Genomic DNA, 18,025 nt, shown 5'->3' on the forward strand with positions numbered 1-18,025 from the left:
GGGCTAAGAGAAATCTTAAGCCCACGAAAAAAAGGAATCCAATGAGCCTAAGGGGAAGGATTGTAATGGAATTGGCCTATTTAATTTGAGAGTAGCGGAAATTAATGAGAATACTTTTGAGAAATGACTTTGTGAGCATAGCGGGTGAACATAATTGAAGATAGCAACATAATCATAGCAATTAGTTAACTTGGCATGAACAATACTTTTACAAGAGAGAGAATTTAGAGAACATGACAACAGTTGAGGACCGGATTTATGTGGAGCCGGTCCCCCCTCCAATAGGCATTTGTATTATGATTTCTCCCATTAAGAGAGACTTGTTACAATACAATCTTTGTGTTCCTTGTGACCTAGGTGATGCAATGAAGATGGAAAGCTTCATGCATCACAAACATAACATAAACTTGAAGAAAGATTTAACTATCCCAAGCCTCAGTCCCAAGACCTCAAACACCTTCGAAGGTGGAGAGAGCTAGCAGGGAATGAGGGTAGGGAAGAGGAAGAAGAAACATTTCGTAGGAGAAAGAATTAGTTCCTTACTTATCATAACTCTTGTTGATAACATACATAATAGCATAGTAATGAAGAAGAAGGAGATGGCAAGCTTAAGCATTGAAGCATGGCTCTTGGTTGGATTTGCACTCCATATCCAAGAGTGTTGGTGTAGGCTCTCAACCTCTACTTGCTTGAAGAAGGAGAGGGAGATCTTGCACTTTGCATAGCACACAATGAGAGTTTTTGTGAGTGTGTGTGGGTGAGTATACCCCCTAAGCAACCCCCTAGCTTGCTTGGGTCGACCTCCCCTTGTAGCTCATGCTTGAAGCTCATTGGACCCCTCCAGGCCTAGCCAATCACAAGCAGGAGGCATTACAAGCAGCAAGGGTAGCCTTGAGACAAGTGTCCCCCTTTCCCCTTTGAGAGAGAGGGCTAGATAAATGCTAAATCATTTAATTAAATCTCCTAAATTATTATTGGACCCCTTGGGTGGCCAACCAATAGGCTTCAGGCACACCATGAGGGCAACATGAGGAGGAACTTGACAAGTGTCCCTTTTGCTTTCTTTGTACCATGCATGCCTTGTGTGAGTGTGTGGGTGTTCTCTGTCATCCCCCCTCATGTAGGGCTCGCCCCCTCCTTGTAGGGATTGAATCTTTGACTTTTTGACACCTCAAGCCCCTCATGCATAGGCCCAGTTCCCACCACAAGCTTGGCTCATAAGCACTTTAAGCTTGGGATGGGTTCTCACCTCAAGTGCAACCCTAGCATCTCAAGCATGTCAAGCACCTAAAGCATCTCAATAACTAAGCACCTCAAGCATCTCAAGCACCTCAAGCACCTTAGTCATCAAGCATGACAAGCACCTCGAGCTGGGTCGGGTTCCCGCGCCTCAAGCTCAGCCCTAGCTTACCTAAGGTCAAAGGCCTTTTACACATATTATTGGAGGTCTTCAATAAAGCTAACCCTAAGGTCTTATGCTCCATTTGTTAGCCTTGCTCTTTGATAGACCATCTCTCATTTGGGCCCCTTTACCATTGGCCCCGTGTTGAGATAGATCTATAAGCACATGTCTATATCTTAACACTTGTTCCCGTTTATTCTCCCACATTAAGTGATCAATTTAATATGAGAAAATCATTGGGGTTGGTTAGATATTAGATATTAGATTTTATGACAAGGACAATGTCCAAAACTCTCCTAAGGGCAATTCCAATAGCAACAAATCTAAGGAGAAGGGAGTTTCCAAAGGCAAAAACAAACTCTCTCTTGAAGAGCTTGAGCTTTATCGTAAGGATAACCATTGTTTCAAGTGCGGCGAGCAAGGGAATGTGTACCACAATTGCCCCCAAAAGAACACCCTCCATGAGCCTCCTAGAGCTACCTTGGTCAAAATCCAAGAAGAGGAAGCTCACCACAAAGGATCTCCTCTATGCCATGCTTGGGGAAAGGTAAGAGAACATGATGCTTTTATTCTCTTTCACCCTGGTTCTACTCACAATTTCATATCCATAGAATTGGCCACCAAGCTAGGCATCCAAGCTTATGAGATGGGAGATGTCCTACCCGTCGATGGTGCTTTCAAGGGGCAAGAAGCTTCAGTCACCCCCTTAATTGGGAAATTGAGGTTCCATGTCCAAAGCTATGTGGACAAAGAGGACTTCTTTATCTCTCCTCACAAGCACGAGGATGTAATCCTAGGGGCACCATGGTTTGATCGCATGGCTGCCAATGTTAAATTTCCTAAAAGGAAAATCTACTTTAGGTACATGGAAAAAGATATGTACATAGATGCCAAAGAGATGGGTAACACCATACCCATTATAATACGCAAGCTTTCAATAAGTCAATAAAGAGCTCTATTTTCGTGTACATGATTTTTGTTAAAGATTCTCAAAATGAACCTAATGCTTTAGCAAAAGAAAATATAAACAATCACAAGGAATTAGAGTTATCCAATTTTCTCAAGGGGTTTCAAGATGTCTTTAACATTTAATGGCCCAGTAACTTGTGTATAGGCGCGGAAAATAGCATAAACATAGTGAGCATTTCATTAGAATAGATTCCTAATGAGCATAACAAGAGTGCTTGGATGGAGAGAGCAACAAAAAGCATAAAACCTAGTTAGATAGGCATGAACAATAATTCAAAAGAAAGAGAAATTAAGCTATTGACAACATTTGAGGACCTGATTTACATGAAGCCGGTCCCCCCTCCAAAAGGCTTTGTATTATAGGTTTCTTCCATCAAGGGAGACATTTTACAATACAATTCTTTGTGTTCCTTCAATAACTCGATAGTGAAATGAAGATGTAAGCTTCAAGCACTAAGCAAACACTTATAAAACACAACATCAATTCCCTCACGGTCTCAGACCAAGACCTCACACACCTTCGAAGATGGTGAGAGCTAGCGGGGTATGCGAGTAGATTGAGAGGAAGAAGGACCTCACATAATCACTCATAAAAGCTTAGCATAGCTTACTAATTAGCATGGTAGAGGAGATGAGCATGCATTAAAGCTTGGCTCTTGGTTGGATTTGCATCACAAAGCCAAGAGTTGTTGGTGTAGGCCTCCATTCTCACAAGCTTAGAGTAGATTATGAGCTTTCCATTAAAGCTTGTATTGGCCAGAAGACAAAGGGGTCCAATGAGAGTTTAGTTGCACTATTTAATTACCTAAAGCTCTCACAAAAGGGGAAAGGGGGGCACATGTCACAAGGCTATCACTTATGCTTCTCAATTATGATTGGCTAAGCTTTGCAGGGTCCAATGAGGTGCCAGCTAGAGTATTATGCAAGAGGGGTCGACCAAGAGAGAGAGGGGGCTGATTATGGGAAGGCATTATCACACACACACTCACACAATCTCATGTGTGGAGCAAGAAGACTCTCTCCCTCCTTCTCAAGCTTTAATGGAAAGCTCATCATCTACTCTAAGCTTGTGAGAAGGGAGGCCTACACCAACAACTCTTTGTGATGCAAATCCAACCAAGAGCCAAGCTTCAATGCATGCTCATCTCCTCTACCATGCTAATTACTAAGCTATGCTAAGCTTTTGTGAGTGATTATGTGAGGAGATATACTTCTTTCTTGTAAGACTACTCCTTCTTCCTCTCAATCTACTCGCATACCCCGCTAGCTCTCACCATCTTCGAAGGTGTGTGAGGTCTTGGGTCTGAGACCGTGAGGGAATTGATGTTGTGTTTTATAAGTGTTTTCTTAGTGATTGAAGCTTCCATCTTCATTGCACTAGCTAGTTATTGAAGGAGCACAAAGAATTGTATTGTAAAATGTCTCGTTGTTGGGGGAAACCTATAATACAAAGCCTTTTGGAGGGGGGACTGGCTCCATGCAAATCCGGTCCTCAACTATTGTCAATAGCTTAATTTCTCTCTCTTTTGAAGTATTATTCATGCCTATCTAACTAGGTGTTATGCTTTTTTGTTGCTCTCTCCATCCAAGCACTCTTGCTATGCTCATTAGGAATCTATTCTAATGAAATGCTCACTATGTTTATGCTATTTTCCGCTACACGCAAAGTTACTAGGCCATTAAATGTTACATAAACATCCTACATCGAGGCCTCAAGACAGCAAATGTGCTTCTTGACGAGGCGCTAGAGGCGTTGCCAACTTCAAGATGGCGCGTTTAGTAAGTGCATATGACACACATCTTACTGTGAGCGCTTTGGTGGGGACACCTGGGTATGTACCGCCAAAGTACTACCAGATCTTCCTGTGTACAAGGCCAGGCAACGTCTTCAGCTTTGGGGTGGTCTTCTTGAAGCTGGTGGCTGAAGGGCAGGCTACATGGTCGATAGGAGCAACCAATAATGGTAGTGCTAATAGGCGATATAATGGGAAGAGGGAGTGGATTTAGTTGGATGGGTGAAGAGGCATGTAATAGAAGGCAGTGCAGGAGAAATGATGGATACAAGAAAACCACTTCACAATGCTTGAGGGAGAACCAGTGGCATGTATATAAAAGAGCAGGTGCATGACAATTCTAGTAGCTTAAAGGTCTTTGACCTTAGTAAAAATGCATTCATATACTATGGCTTGGGTTCAATGCTTACCATGAGACAAGTTCACCCCTCAAATCTAAGAAGAATTCCAAACTTCTAGAGCAGAAGTGTAACTATACGCGTTTCTATGTAGCCATATGCCGTATTACATCATGTACCTCTATGTATAGCTTGTCATTGCACATTTGCTATTTTAAGGTTCTGATAGAAAATGTGGGGAAACACTTCCGTAAGAATAGCAAGCCCTTGGCTTGGTTGTGTCAAAAGCAAATAGCTTTTGACTTTTCTGACTAAGCTCCATCATGGGCAGCTATAGGCTGCTCATTGTGACTATTTTGTGGTCTTCATGTGATGTGTAAGTAGAAAAAAACTACAAAACTTTGGAAGCGCAAAAACATCACTATCTTATTTCGAGACGAACCAACAACGTATTAACATAAGGGAGAACTATATATATCTATGTATATATATCTTTAGAGGGTCATATAACGATCAATTTGTTGCAAAGCAAGAGATTCAAAACACAGAAATTCTAACTTTTTTGTAAGTGAGCGACAAATTGTACATGACAACTAAAAAATACGGCAAGTGTCCAATGGCATCTGTAAAATGACACATGTACAATGTATGAGTTGTAATAATTCATAACAAAAAGTCATGCATTACTAATATCTCCATACTCATCCACAATCCAAAAAAAGTGAACATGTGGTTGGAAATGTCAACTCTTCCCAAGTAGTATTGCTCTCTCACTAGGCAGAGTTTGATCAAAAGACAACCACAAGCTATCGACAAACCAAACATGTTTGAGAGTGTTGTCTTCAAAAATGTGCTCCATCCACCTACACAACCATGGGCTTATTATGCAACATATTCACAAAATATTCAAATAAAAAAGAAATCAAGCAAGCAATACTTACATGACAAAGAAATTGAGCATACACGAACTTGTCTTTTTACTTGTGATATCACTTGCAAGTTTATAATCATGAGTGAACTCAAGTCTATATCTTGATGATCACAATTGGATGGGGCTTTCCTTAGATGATTCATTAAAAATAGGTCTCTCGTGACAACCAAAATCCAAAAGGAAAGAAACCATAACATGAACAAAAGCATAACGTGGTGTGTTTGAGCCCATGAGAAGGTCATGCACATAGTAACTCCCTTTTGGAGAAGAAATATCTATATGTATTTGAATCTTGATTTTAACAAAATTTTTTTAGGACATAGACGTTAAAACTGCCTCATTTTGCATAAAAATCGGAAACAAAACAAACAAATTATTTAGGAATAAAAAATGAAACCACTGTATGCACAAGCTAACAAACTAAGTCACAATAAGCAATTTACCAGAGACATGGTTTGGAGGTGATCCTTATTATCCATGTGTGATGTATCTTCAGCTTCACTTTCCATACTATCACTAGGTGTAGAGCATCTTCTTCATGTTCCTTCTCATAATCTTCTTCCTCCTCATATTTGTTATCCCTATATTTTCTTAGAGAGAGAGAGAGAGAGAGAGAGAGAGAGAGAGACATGGAAAAAATCTTATAATAAAGAAAAGAATACATGTATCGACATTGAGCAAGGAATAAGAGCATTTCTTACCATCCTCTCATATCCTTTTGCAATAGTTGGTTCGCAACACGAGTTAGCATGTCACTTCCCACTTTGCCATTTTCTCTTGCACATAGTGGCAAACTATCATGCATATGCCATCTTTCCAAAAAAAGAGCTAAAGCACCATCTTTTCTCACCATTTGCATTAAGATCTTTCAAATGTTTTTTTCGAGAAATTTTATCCGAGTCTCAATGCTTGAAAGCGCGTCCTGGCTTGCCTATGAGACCGTAACCCATTAGCCAGTTCAGACTTTTGACTACCCTTTGGTCTCCTAGTGGCTCTACGTTGAACGTCGATGATGAGACCATGTTGCTCTTTGATATGATGGATAAGATCAACGGGTTTCTCCCATGCTCTATTCCATATCGTGGACAAGCTTCATGTACTTGACAATAGCGAACAAGTGCCCCATCTCTTTCTCTAAACTCCTCAATGAAAAGTGGTTTTGCCTACAACATACACATGTATTCTCATCTTTTCTCTCTCTCTCTCTCTCTCTCTCTCTCTCTCTCTCTCTCTCCAATACACACACACAACACAAAAAGTATTGATTTGGTCATTCTCTCTCTCTCTCTCTCTCTCTCTCTCTCTCTCTCTCTCTCTCTCTCCCCCTCCCCCCTAATATACACAAAATAAACAATAATGATTTGATCATTCTCTCTTTCTCTCTCTCTCTCTCTCTCTCTCTCTCTCTCTCTCTCTCTCTCTCCCCCCCCCCCCCCTAATATACACAAAATAAACAATAATGATTTGATCATTCTCTCTCTCTCTCTCTCTCTCTCTCTCTCCCCCCCACACACACACACATAGCAAAAAATATTGATTGGCTCTCTCTCTCTCTCTCTCTCTCTCTCTCCCCCCCCCCCCCAAATACGAACACATGCTCAATACAAAGGCACACTAAGAAAAACATGTTGTGAGATAGAGGTATCCTAAACATACCACGATTTCCATTTTGTCCGCGTCGACATTGCATTGTGAATGTGAAGAGGAAGCCTCTCCTGTCCTTTTTGCGAGGCTCTGTTTTGCTGTACCTATCGTGTTCCTTGGTGTTGTGTCATCCTACCAAATGCCTTGCCCGCACATAAGTAAATTCAAGAAAATTGATAAATTCGGATTGCGTTTTGGGCGCTCTCCATTAGCGATATGCCCTCCTCCTCCAACCCTAATGAGGTGGACAATTTTTCCTCTACATTTGTGTGGGATAGCTTCCCCTCCTCCAACCCTAACAGGCTAGTTCTCAACCGTCGTTCAGGAGTTCATGCGCCCACAATTCTTGCTTCCTCACATGCGACAAGAGAGGCCCTGCGATTTCCTCCTCTCTCCACCCTCTTGGCCTCACCTTCCCATAGTCTGCAGAGCCTCCATCGCTCCTCTCTTTTTGAATTCTGCTTTGTGCACGACGATTTTGACTTTTTGAAGCCCCCAAATCCTTGTTTTCCACTTTCTAAAGTCTCCAACTTTCCACTCAAATTGAGGGCTGAAAAGGGCCCTTGATCGCCCATCCTCCTTCTATGTTTCGGCGTGCAATATAGTGAGGACTTCTCTCCATTATAATAGTTAGAAGATCCAGAGAGAGTGCTCTAAATGAGAGAGAGAGAGAGAGAGTGAGAGAGTGAGGACTTCTCTCCATTATAATAGTTAGAAGATCCAGAGAGAGTGCTCTAATTGAGAGAGAGAGAGAGAGAGAATCCCCCAAGATTCTCCACGATTTCTTTTGAATCCCGAGCTTCAAGTATCTTTTGGCAAAGTGAACTTGCAGAAAGGGAGAGTGTGTTGTGCTCCCCTTGGAGATCGAGCGATAAAGAAATGCAGTAAGAGCACGGGCGGTGGGTGCGTAGGAGATGGCGGCTCTGGGCATGCTGGGGTCTTCTACGTCGTCCTCTCCGGCTACTCGCATGCAGTCATCCCCCCCTCGTTCGCCCATTCAACCGCAGCATTATCAGCAGCAACAACAACAGCAACAGCCGCATCAGCAACCCAGGGTTGGCTTCCATGGTTCCTTTTTCTTGTACTTACATTGCCCATTTTCTTGCCTGAACTCTCTTTCTTGGTTAATGTCTCCACAAGGCCACACCTTTGAGGTTCCCTAATTTGGCTTCTGAAGCCTTCCAGCACCGAAATCGCAGATGGGTAATACGTGCTGCGGCTGCTACGGAAAGTCGAAGATTGAGCGATGACCAAATGCTGGTATGCTCTTCTTTTGTACTCAAAGCTTTATTCTTCTGTACGTCTTTAGACTGTACAACAAGGGTTTATGATTTATATTAACCGAGGTCAGATGGAGATTGCTAGTTCATGGCACCAAACATATTTGACATCGTTCCTTGGAACAATAAGTCACGTTTGTTGTTTCATCATGGATACCAATTATAGGCAATTGACTGCTCTCCTCTCTTTTGCCTGCCGCAGAACTTTCTGTAGACTCAGGCTGAATACACAAATGTGTGCCAAGCGATCGCTTTTGGGGATGGGTGGGCATGCACACACTAGACGATTTTTCAGTTTAAAAATTGAACCTGTTGTCAGCAATCTCACTTAGCCTATTGGTTCTACGCTAAGGGATGTGTGAGCTGGCAATGGTTCCATCCCTGCCCACGCTTGGGCAGGCAGTAGCGGCTGCCTATGCTGATGTCCACAATGCACATCAGTTTTCTTGCACTAATCGTTTTGTGGTGGCTGACTTACACGTCTACGTGCCCAAAATTGGGCGGGTGATGTGTAATCAGCCTCAGTTGAGTATGCTAAACAATTGAGATATATAAGGTCTTTGAGGTGAGATTTTTCATGGACATGTATCTTGTAGTGAATGCCTACTTTCATTTTGCTTATGTGTTTTTGCAATCTCCTCCATGATGAAAAAGCAATCCATGTTATTGGAGTGAAGCACAGTACCAGATTGTCGATAATAAAGAGACCAAGTTTGACAGATGCCAAGTATGCTAATGCCTTGCTTAACATGGAATGGAGGTAGTTTGCTAAAGCAACCACCTTCTGGTGCTCAAGATTGGACTACTGCACTCTTCATAATACATCTAGTTTGGGCAAGAGACCCACTTTGATGTACAATTGGTCCATATGTCTTGAGAAGTGGCAACAGAAAGTGGATGGGAATGATGTTAGAATAGGTAGAGGAAGATGCAATGAAGACACGGACTAGCCTCCGATCCGGTACACACCTCGACTCCAATCTGGCTCGGCTTGGAAAACTTAAAAGATCCTTTGACACTAGAGAGAACCTGCAATGCCACATACATAGACAAGGCAGCTATGGAAGAGAGATTACTGAGGTAGAAAACACTTCGTAAAGTACAACTCCCAAGGGTCCAACTCTCTCCGAGACTCTGCGTCCAGATGCTCTCGGGACGTGGCCCTCTAGGCACTTATAAATTGACAAGGGATGCCCAAAAGCCGAGCCCCAAAAGCATTAGTCGTAAAAGCACTTGAACGATAGTTCTTGAACTTCACCAAATAGCGTCTTGCAACCTTTCCTCTAACCTTTCTTTCTTTATGTGCCAATATTTGTTCAGGAACAAGGATTTCATCCAATTCTTCCACTTCGGGTTGTTCCTCATCAAGCATATTCTCTGGCACATCACCAACAAAGGGTCTTAGAAGGCTGACATGAAAAGCATTATGTATTTTCCAGCCTTCTGGTAGCTTCAACCTGTAAGCTACATCGCTGATCTTTTGTGAAATCTGAAAAGGACCATAATATCGCATACTGAGCTTAGGAAACAAACGTTTCTTGCCTTTCCTTTTCCTTAACCTGGCTTTTTCAAAGCGCAAAAGCACCCAATCACCAAGTGAAAATACAAGTTCACGATGGTGACGATCAGCAGCTTTCTTTTGCTTAGCCTGAGTCTTCTCAAGAGCAATCTTTATCTTCCTGTATGTTTCATCCACATCTTGTACATACTAGTCTGCCTCAAATATCTTGTCCTTAGTCTGTAAAATGGGCGGGACTTTCTTCCCTCCTTCCACTATCTCAAATGGTGCCTTACCTGTTGACGTATGCACAGTGTTATTATAAGCATATTCAACCAATGGGAGATGGTGTTCCCAAGTTGCCTTGTGCTCTGACACATAACATTTGAGCAGATCCAGGACAGTAGAATTTGCCTCTGCTGACTGTCCATCAGTTTGCGGATGAAACGAAGAAGAAAACTTTAGCGTAGTGCTCATGGTCTCAAACAATGCCTTCCAGAAAAGACTCATCATACGTGGATCCTTGTCACTGACAATTGACTGAGGCATCCCGTGGTATTTAAAGATATTGCTCAGGAATATCTTGACCATGTGTTCTGGCTTTATCTTCTTCCTCACAGGAATGAAATGGGCCTGCTTCTTGAACCTACAAATGATAGTCCAAATCCCATCATTGCTTGTTTGCGTCCTTGGAAGATCAAAGATAAAGTCCATTGCTATGCTTTCCCATGGCCTATTAGGGATCGGCAATGGCTGCAACAATCCCGGTTGCTTTTGCCTGTCAAATTTGACTTTTTGGCAAACTAATCATGATCTTACAAATGTGTCAACATCTTGACGCAAAGCTGGCCAATAGAAGAATGCCTCAACCCCTTTCACTGTCGCATCAATTCCACGATGTCCAACATAAGGTGGAGCGTGATTTTCCATCAAAATCTTTGGCCGTAACTGTTTAGTAACGCATAACTTTCCATGCATCATGAGAAAGTCATTCTCAAGCATATAGTGCTCATGATGTTGCCCATCAACAAGGTGGTCATAAATCCTTGCAAAATCTGAATCTTCAGCATATTGTGTCTTCATTTCGTCTAGTTCACAATGGTATGGAATTGACTGCTGAAATTTGGGGCTTTCGTGACAACACATCAGTCACCACGTTCTTTTTCCCTTGCACATGCACAATCTGAAAATGGAACATTGACAAGATGTTTGCCCATCGCATGTGCTTCTTAGACAACTTCGTCCGTGTGAGAATATCGCAAGGTTTGATGATCCGTTTGGACAACAAAATCAGCCCCTCGCAGATAGTGTTTCCAACTAGTGAGAGCATGAATTACTGTCAACAATTCTTTCTCATAGACTTGCAAGTTTCTTTCAGTCTTCAAAAGAATTCTGCTCTCATATGCGACTACTCGGCCATTCTGCATTAGAACTGCACCAAGACTATGGCCACACGCATCACACTGAACCACACAAGGTTTCCAAAGATCTGGTAAAATGATTACCGGATCTGAAGTCAGCTTCTCTTTTAAGTGTTTGAAAGCTAAAATTTCCTTGCCTGTCCACTTGAAAGTAACTCCTTTTCCTTGCGGTGCATGGAGTGGAGAAGCAATCTCGGCAAAATTTCGGATGAACCTCCTGTAGTAGGAACATAAGCCTAGAAAGCTTCGAATGTCATGTACGGACTTCAAGTCTGGCCATGACCTAATGCTTCCACTTTGGCGGGATCCATGCGTACCCCATCCTTTGAAACAATGTGCCCAAGGAAGTGAATCTCTTTCAGAAAGAATTCACTTTTTTTAGCATTAACGAGTAGCCTGTTCTTACGGAACTCATTGAAAACTGCGGTCAAGTGATCCCTATGCTCCTCTTCGGACTTTGAGTAGACAATCATGTCATCAAAGAAGGTACCCACGAAGTTTCTATGTGGTCTAAAAATTCTGTCCATCATTCTATTAAACGTGGCAGGAGCATTTGTGAGACCAAATGGCATGACAAGAAACTCATAAAGACCAAATGTTGTCCTGAACGCAGTCTTATGGACATATTTTGGCCTAATGCGTATCTGATGGTAATCACACTTTAGGTCTATCCTTGTAAACAATGACGCTCCCTCAAGCCGATCAAGAATGTCATCTATCCTCGGTATGGGGAACCTGTTCTTGATGGTATTCTTATTCAAGGCGCGATAGTCAATGCACATGCGCCATGAACCATCCTTCTTTTGCACTAAGAGTACAGGCGAACAAAAAGAGGATGAACTGGGCTGAATCAGCCCCTTCTCTAAAAGCTCGTTGACCTGACTCATAATCTCTTTCTGCTGGGTTGCACTAACCCTGTATGGTGGTCTATTCGGTGGAGTAGAACCTAGCACAAGATCTATAGTATGATCCTCACTTCTCTCAAGAGGTAACTCCCCTGGCAAAGAGTCTGAAAAACAATCACTGAAACCACTCAAAAAAGTTGACCTGTCTTTATCTAAGGTAGACAAATTAGATACAACTTCAGGTACTTCTTTTGCAAGATCAAGTATGCAGAAAGATGATTCTTTATTACAGATGAAATAGCAGAAGCAGAAACAACTGGAACAGACTCGCCTTTAAGCTTTACATCAAGGACACGAGTCTTTCTTCTATGTACAAGGGTAATCTTTTTGTTGTAAGTATCCATCATAGCATGCAACCTGTAACACCATGGGATACCCTGTAACACATCACAGCCCTCAAGTGGCATAATATGAAATTCTTCCGTATCCACATAGCTCTGAATGTGCAGACGAAGCTTTCCCAAAATGGGAGTAACAGGCTCTGAATGACCTGGGCATGCCATGTCACGTGATACATCCAACCCTATGTGTCTGTGGACAAGCTACACCATAGCATGGTTCAGTCAGTCCAGTCAGTTTAGATTAGCAGTGATCTGGCACTTTGTGAGTTTATTCGTAGAGCGTGCATGCCCAGTCACTGAGTGTAGATGCATATCCTCCGGTTGCACACCACGTAAGCATAAGCATTTCCATCAGATTCCATCAGAGTCAGTTTGGGGATTTTTCAAGTGACTTTATCCCATTTTCCCTATTTTTGACATTTTTCACTTATTTATTAAGTGGCTTTTGTTGGGTAGTTAGTAGGGCAAATTGGGTAAGTTAATATATAAGCAAACCCAAGTTAGCACAAATTGGCAGATGAGCAAAGATCACAATAGGCTTCCCCAAGCAGCAGGTGCTCCCTCCCTCTCTCAGCAAGGCCTCCCCAAGTCACCCCCTTGGTGAGCCACCCCCAGCAGATACCATCGCCATCATCACCCCATCCTTGGCGTTTCCTCCCACAGCAAAGCATCACCATCAACCATCAGTTCTTGGCGTTTTTCCCCTCCTACAGTCACTTCAGCCACAGCGTTTTTGGACTCAGATACATCAGCCATGCAGCGTTTTTAAACTCTGCAATCTCAGCGTTTTTTCAGCAATTACTAACGCTAGGATCTGCTGCCATTTCAGCGTTTTCTCAGCATGGAAAGCACTGCCACAAACAGCGTTTTTCAGCCTTCAGTAAGAGCAGCAAAACGCAGCAATAAGGAGACTTAGCATCAGCGTTTTTGACCTCAGCATGAACCCCGACAAGAACCATTCATTTTCAGCCTAAGTCGTCGTCATCTCCACCATCGTCGTCCTCGGCATAGTTCCATTGCATCAGTCCATTGCATACGCATTGTACACCTTTGTGCAATCAAAGTAGACCACTCTCGCCGACGAGAGTGGGGCCTTCGGAGGAGGGTTTTACAACCTCTCGGGTGTCGTATCTCTTCTCTCTCCTTCTCTCAGTCTCATTCACTTGCACGCACAATATCCACTCACTTTGTTCGTGACCACAGTACTCTACAAGACGGAAAACTCTAAGAACTAAAAGGAACCTTGAGCAATAAAGATCACTAATCTTGAGAAAATACAACATTCATTCCGCTGCACCTTACATGCCAAACTTGCTTCCCCTGTCATACCCATCTCCTCTGCACGAATGCCCAACTTTGATGCCTATTCTGGTGATATGAAATTTGCACGGGCTCGTGGATCAAAGAAAACTAGCATTGTCTGGTCTCTAACTTTGCCCCAAGCTCTACACAGCTCTGTGGCATCTGTGTTTGGCTGGTCTCCAGCCAAATCTGGAACAAGTCCTGCACTCGGCTTTGGCTTCTTCCCTTCATGGTCTGACTTGTCATCCTTATCCTGTGACTTCTTCTGTGGGCATTCATTTGCAAAATGTCCTTCCTGTACACAAATGTAGCATTTCTTGGCCTCCCTAAGAGCTTTCCTTTCTTCAAAAGTTTTGCCAGAAAAATGCCTTTTTTGTCCTTGTCCTTGTCCTCGTCCCGAAGAAGACTTAGACTGCTTCTTGGACGTATCACCTTCTTCAGTGGAGGGCTTCTTTGTGGGAGGCTCAGAAGGCTTTGCTGCAACATTGCCCTTGGCTGAAATCTGTTTGCCCTGGGACCCTTTCTTGTGGCTATTAAATCCATCGAAATCTCCCTTCGACAGATTGCTGGCCACTCTTGCATTCTCAATCAACTGAAACATATTCATGACAGTAGTCTTTGTGCAGTAGTCCCTGATTTTCTTGGGCAATCCGCAACGGTACTTCTCAATCTGTTCTGACAATGGCACAAACCTGTAAGAGGTAACTGGTAACAGTGCGGCCCAAAACTGTTTATTGTACTCTTCCAGATTCTCACACTATTTAGCATTCAACTCGTGCCATTCTGTCATCACATCCACTTCAAAAGTGTTTGTCAGCTATGCAGGTGCAAAAAGCTGTTTGAATTGGACCCACGTTGTTGGGGCTTGACCCTGGTTCAACAATGCGGTCCACCATGAAGCGCATTCCCTTTCAAGAAAGTGGGAGCCTTGCGTATCTTTGAAGATTTCGTGAAGTTTCCTGCAACATAAGCTGCATCGAACTGTTGTATGAAGGTCAAAGCCTTCAATTGGTCCTTAGTTCCTCTGAAAGTTTCAAACTTCACTTCCTGCCCACCTTCCTTGTAATCCTTAAGCTGACTCAAAGGAGCCACATTATCATAAACAGGTGCCTGTAACAGTGGTGCTCCATGATTGTTCATTCCAGCACTCGCATCAACTGTTGTACCTGTCATATCTGCATTTTGTATGTTTGGCTGCGAAAAACCAGCCATACCAAGTTGTGTTCCAGGCACTCGAAACTGGCCATAGGCACCCTGAAAACGTGGTTGGACACCCATGTTCGCGTACATAGGGTTACCCATGCCTGTTTGCATTGTCCCGAACACATTCCCTGGCATATAACCTGTGGAAGGTCTAGCCATAGCTTGGAACACTGAACCACCTCCGAAATAACCAGGATAAGTATTAGGTAATGGAAGGGTCTGACGCATAGCCTGTTCATTACTCCCTTGACCATTCACAAACGGTTCCTGTCCAGCTAAAGCAAGTTGCTTTGGATCATTGGACACCGCTAGTTGCTCAACCACATGGGCTTTCCCTCGAGCATCATGAGTCCTCTGCGCATTGGAAATCTCCTTTTCTTGCAACGGCTCAGTCATGCCCTGTGTAGGAGGCTGAAAACCCTTTGTCGGAGCCTGTAAGAACTCCTGCATCCTTGGATTGCTAGCCAACTGCTGAAACATGTCCATGCAGCTATGCAGTTGAGTTCTAAACAACCTGTCCTCTTCTTGAAGAGTTGAAGGAATTTTCTCTGTGCCATGTGAGGAAGATCCCTCTTCAGGTACTTAGTCTCTCTTCTTTGCCATAACAACAAGCTCTATGTTGCTTTCACCCACAACAATTCACGCTACACTTTTTGAAGAAAAAGTGACTATCCCGTCGATGGAACCATATAACCGGCCTATACAACGTAGAGGGCGGTACTATTTCAATTACTTGTTAACTTTACACAGAGCACTGAGAAGGGAAGAGAACACAGTTGTTTCCAGCGACTAGAATGTCACTGCGCACACGAGACCGACACCCTGTAGGCCCCAAAGACTGGCGCCCCTTTCGGTATTTCTTTATTCAAATTAAGGTAGACGATCCGACCACTTAGTACAAGCTTTCACAAAGCTGTCCAAACCTGGCGAGGGCTGAAAACGCAGGTTTTCAACCTGATTTCGGCAGCATAACGGCGCAAAAACCCCTGTAGGTCAAAAGCATCTGTCTAGGACGAATTCCCTCGCTATCTGGAAGCTTTCTGGTGAGTTGTCACAGAAATTCAACGGGCTGTAATTCTCTGTTTTTCACTGTCGGGTGCCCAAAAGCCTGTACACGCATCCCAAGGCTCTCACGAGGCTCCCCCGGTGTTCCCTTGCAGTTTAGGTGCGAAACCCTAAACCTGCAGAAAAACACAGCAGGTTGTAATTCCCTGTTTCGGATCGTTTTTAGCGGAGCAAACATGCCTACGCGTGTCCCAAGGGCTCCCGCACACAATGGGACAGTTCCCCTGTGAATTGGACGAGTTTTCACGCGAGAAAACTCTCCAAACTCGCAATCTTTCGCGATGGAACTGTGCGTATCTGTGGGGGATTAGCAATTAGCTAATCTGGTTCCTGTTCAGAAGGCTCTTGCCTTGGCAAACGCGCATAAACCCCCAGAACTGCACATGTTCATCTGAGTAGCCCAACTAGTGGGGCATTACCATATGTGCCAAAGGGGAGAGAGAGATGCACGAGAGAGAATCATCGCAATACGTGAGAGAGGAGAAGGCAAGCTTTCCATTAAAGCTGTAGACCTGCACCCACTACTCACACACACACTGTGGGTCACTTATCAGTGAAAAATCAGCCCCCTCTCTCTCTTGGGCGCCTCCTCTTGCTGAGGTGTCCTGCAGGCTGCTCTCCTCCTGCCAAGTGTCCAGTTTGCCCCTTTGAGTTAATTCCCTAGTTCCCACTGACTTATAAAGTTATAAGTGACTTTCCGAGTGGCCCAGACTTCATTTGGCGCACACAGGCTTCCATACTCATCAAAATTCACTACTAATTGGCCCGACCAGTCCCAGGCTGACCAACTCAGACTCCCGATATGAGAAACCTATTCGGCCACAACCGTTTCACACTGGCCATGCAATGTCCACTTGCACCTTTTCAAGGGTTCCGAGGAAAACAAGTAGAAATACAAATAAATAAAAATATCTAATACTTATTTACGAAAGGCAACAGGAAAAATACACCTCCTGGTGACAGACGGAGTGCCAAACCGTTCATCAAACACACGCAAACAATGGGGTCGAAACTTATCTTTCTGATCTAAATCAATCAACTGTGGCAAACTACAATGGAAATGCCGATGCTTGATGCTCAATCCTTCTTGTGCTCTTTCGGATACTGTGTCATGCCAAGGAAGAGACATGGAATGTGAATTCCTTGGGTGCAAACATTTCATCTTTTCACGAGTAACCCGCATACATCCGTCCTCATTCATGAGTGAATCGTGCTCATCGTACAATATGTCATACCTATGAAAAGGGATCCCATAAGTACGGTGACTAAAATACAAGAAAGCATCACGAATGAAACACTCGAACAATGCGTGCTGACTAATCATGCGTATACACAATACTTCCTGTGGGGGTTCTTGGGACCTCGACTCGAGAGCCAAGATCGGTTCTTCGTGATTGATGGAATCTTCCTGAGGGGGTTCTTTGGACCTTGACTCGAGAGCCAAGATCGGTTTTTCGTGATTGATCGAATTTGCAATGAGGTTAGCTTCACTAGAAAAAGCATCAACTAAACCATCATCCTTGTGAACAATCACATCATTATCGAGCAAGTCATCATGCTTGTGAATAATCACATCTTGATCATGCAATTCATCATGCTTATCATCTTGCTTATCATTATCATGCAAATCACGTGTGTCGTGCTTTGGAGAAGAAAAGACTGAGAGAGTCTCCTTCTTTTGATTCTTTTGAATCTTCGCCTGCACATTAGAAATGAGAGATGAAGAATGAACAACTTGCTCCCCATGAATGACAATGAGAGAGTGACTTTTAGCATTGAAAGTGAACGTATTTTCCTTTTAGTTCTTAGGGAAGGAGAGAGCCTTCCGTCCTTATGGAGAGTGCTATGATCACGAACAAAGTGAGTGGATATTGTGCGTGCAAGTGAATGAGACTGAGAGAAGGAGAGAAAAGAGATACGACACCCGAGAGGT

The 18,025-nt window shown here is 43.3% G+C and overlaps 1 protein-coding gene and 1 pseudogene across 1 annotated transcript in view; one reads left to right on the forward strand and one right to left on the reverse strand.

The window, feature by feature from the left end:
* Positions 1 to 5,165: 5,165 nt before the first annotated feature.
* On the reverse strand, positions 5,166 to 6,064 carry LOC147425574 (uncharacterized; annotated as a pseudogene).
* A 1,838-nt stretch (positions 6,065 to 7,902) lies between these two features.
* Positions 7,903 to 18,025, forward strand: part of LOC147425575 (uracil phosphoribosyltransferase-like) — a 63,369-nt gene continuing 53,246 nt past the window's right edge. Inside the window, exons 1-2 of the mRNA XM_086500761.1 lie at positions 7,903 to 8,132; positions 8,218 to 8,337. Of these exons, the coding sequence (XP_086356887.1) occupies positions 7,992 to 8,132; positions 8,218 to 8,337 (261 nt within the window). The 5' untranslated portion in view covers positions 7,903 to 7,991. The remainder of the gene's footprint in view (positions 8,133 to 8,217; positions 8,338 to 18,025) is intronic.

Source organism: Adiantum capillus-veneris, chromosome 25 (assembly GCF_014529385.1).
Source record: "Adiantum capillus-veneris isolate H3 chromosome 25, ASM1452938v2, whole genome shotgun sequence".
NCBI classification, from domain to species: domain Eukaryota; kingdom Viridiplantae; phylum Streptophyta; class Polypodiopsida; order Polypodiales; family Pteridaceae; genus Adiantum; species Adiantum capillus-veneris.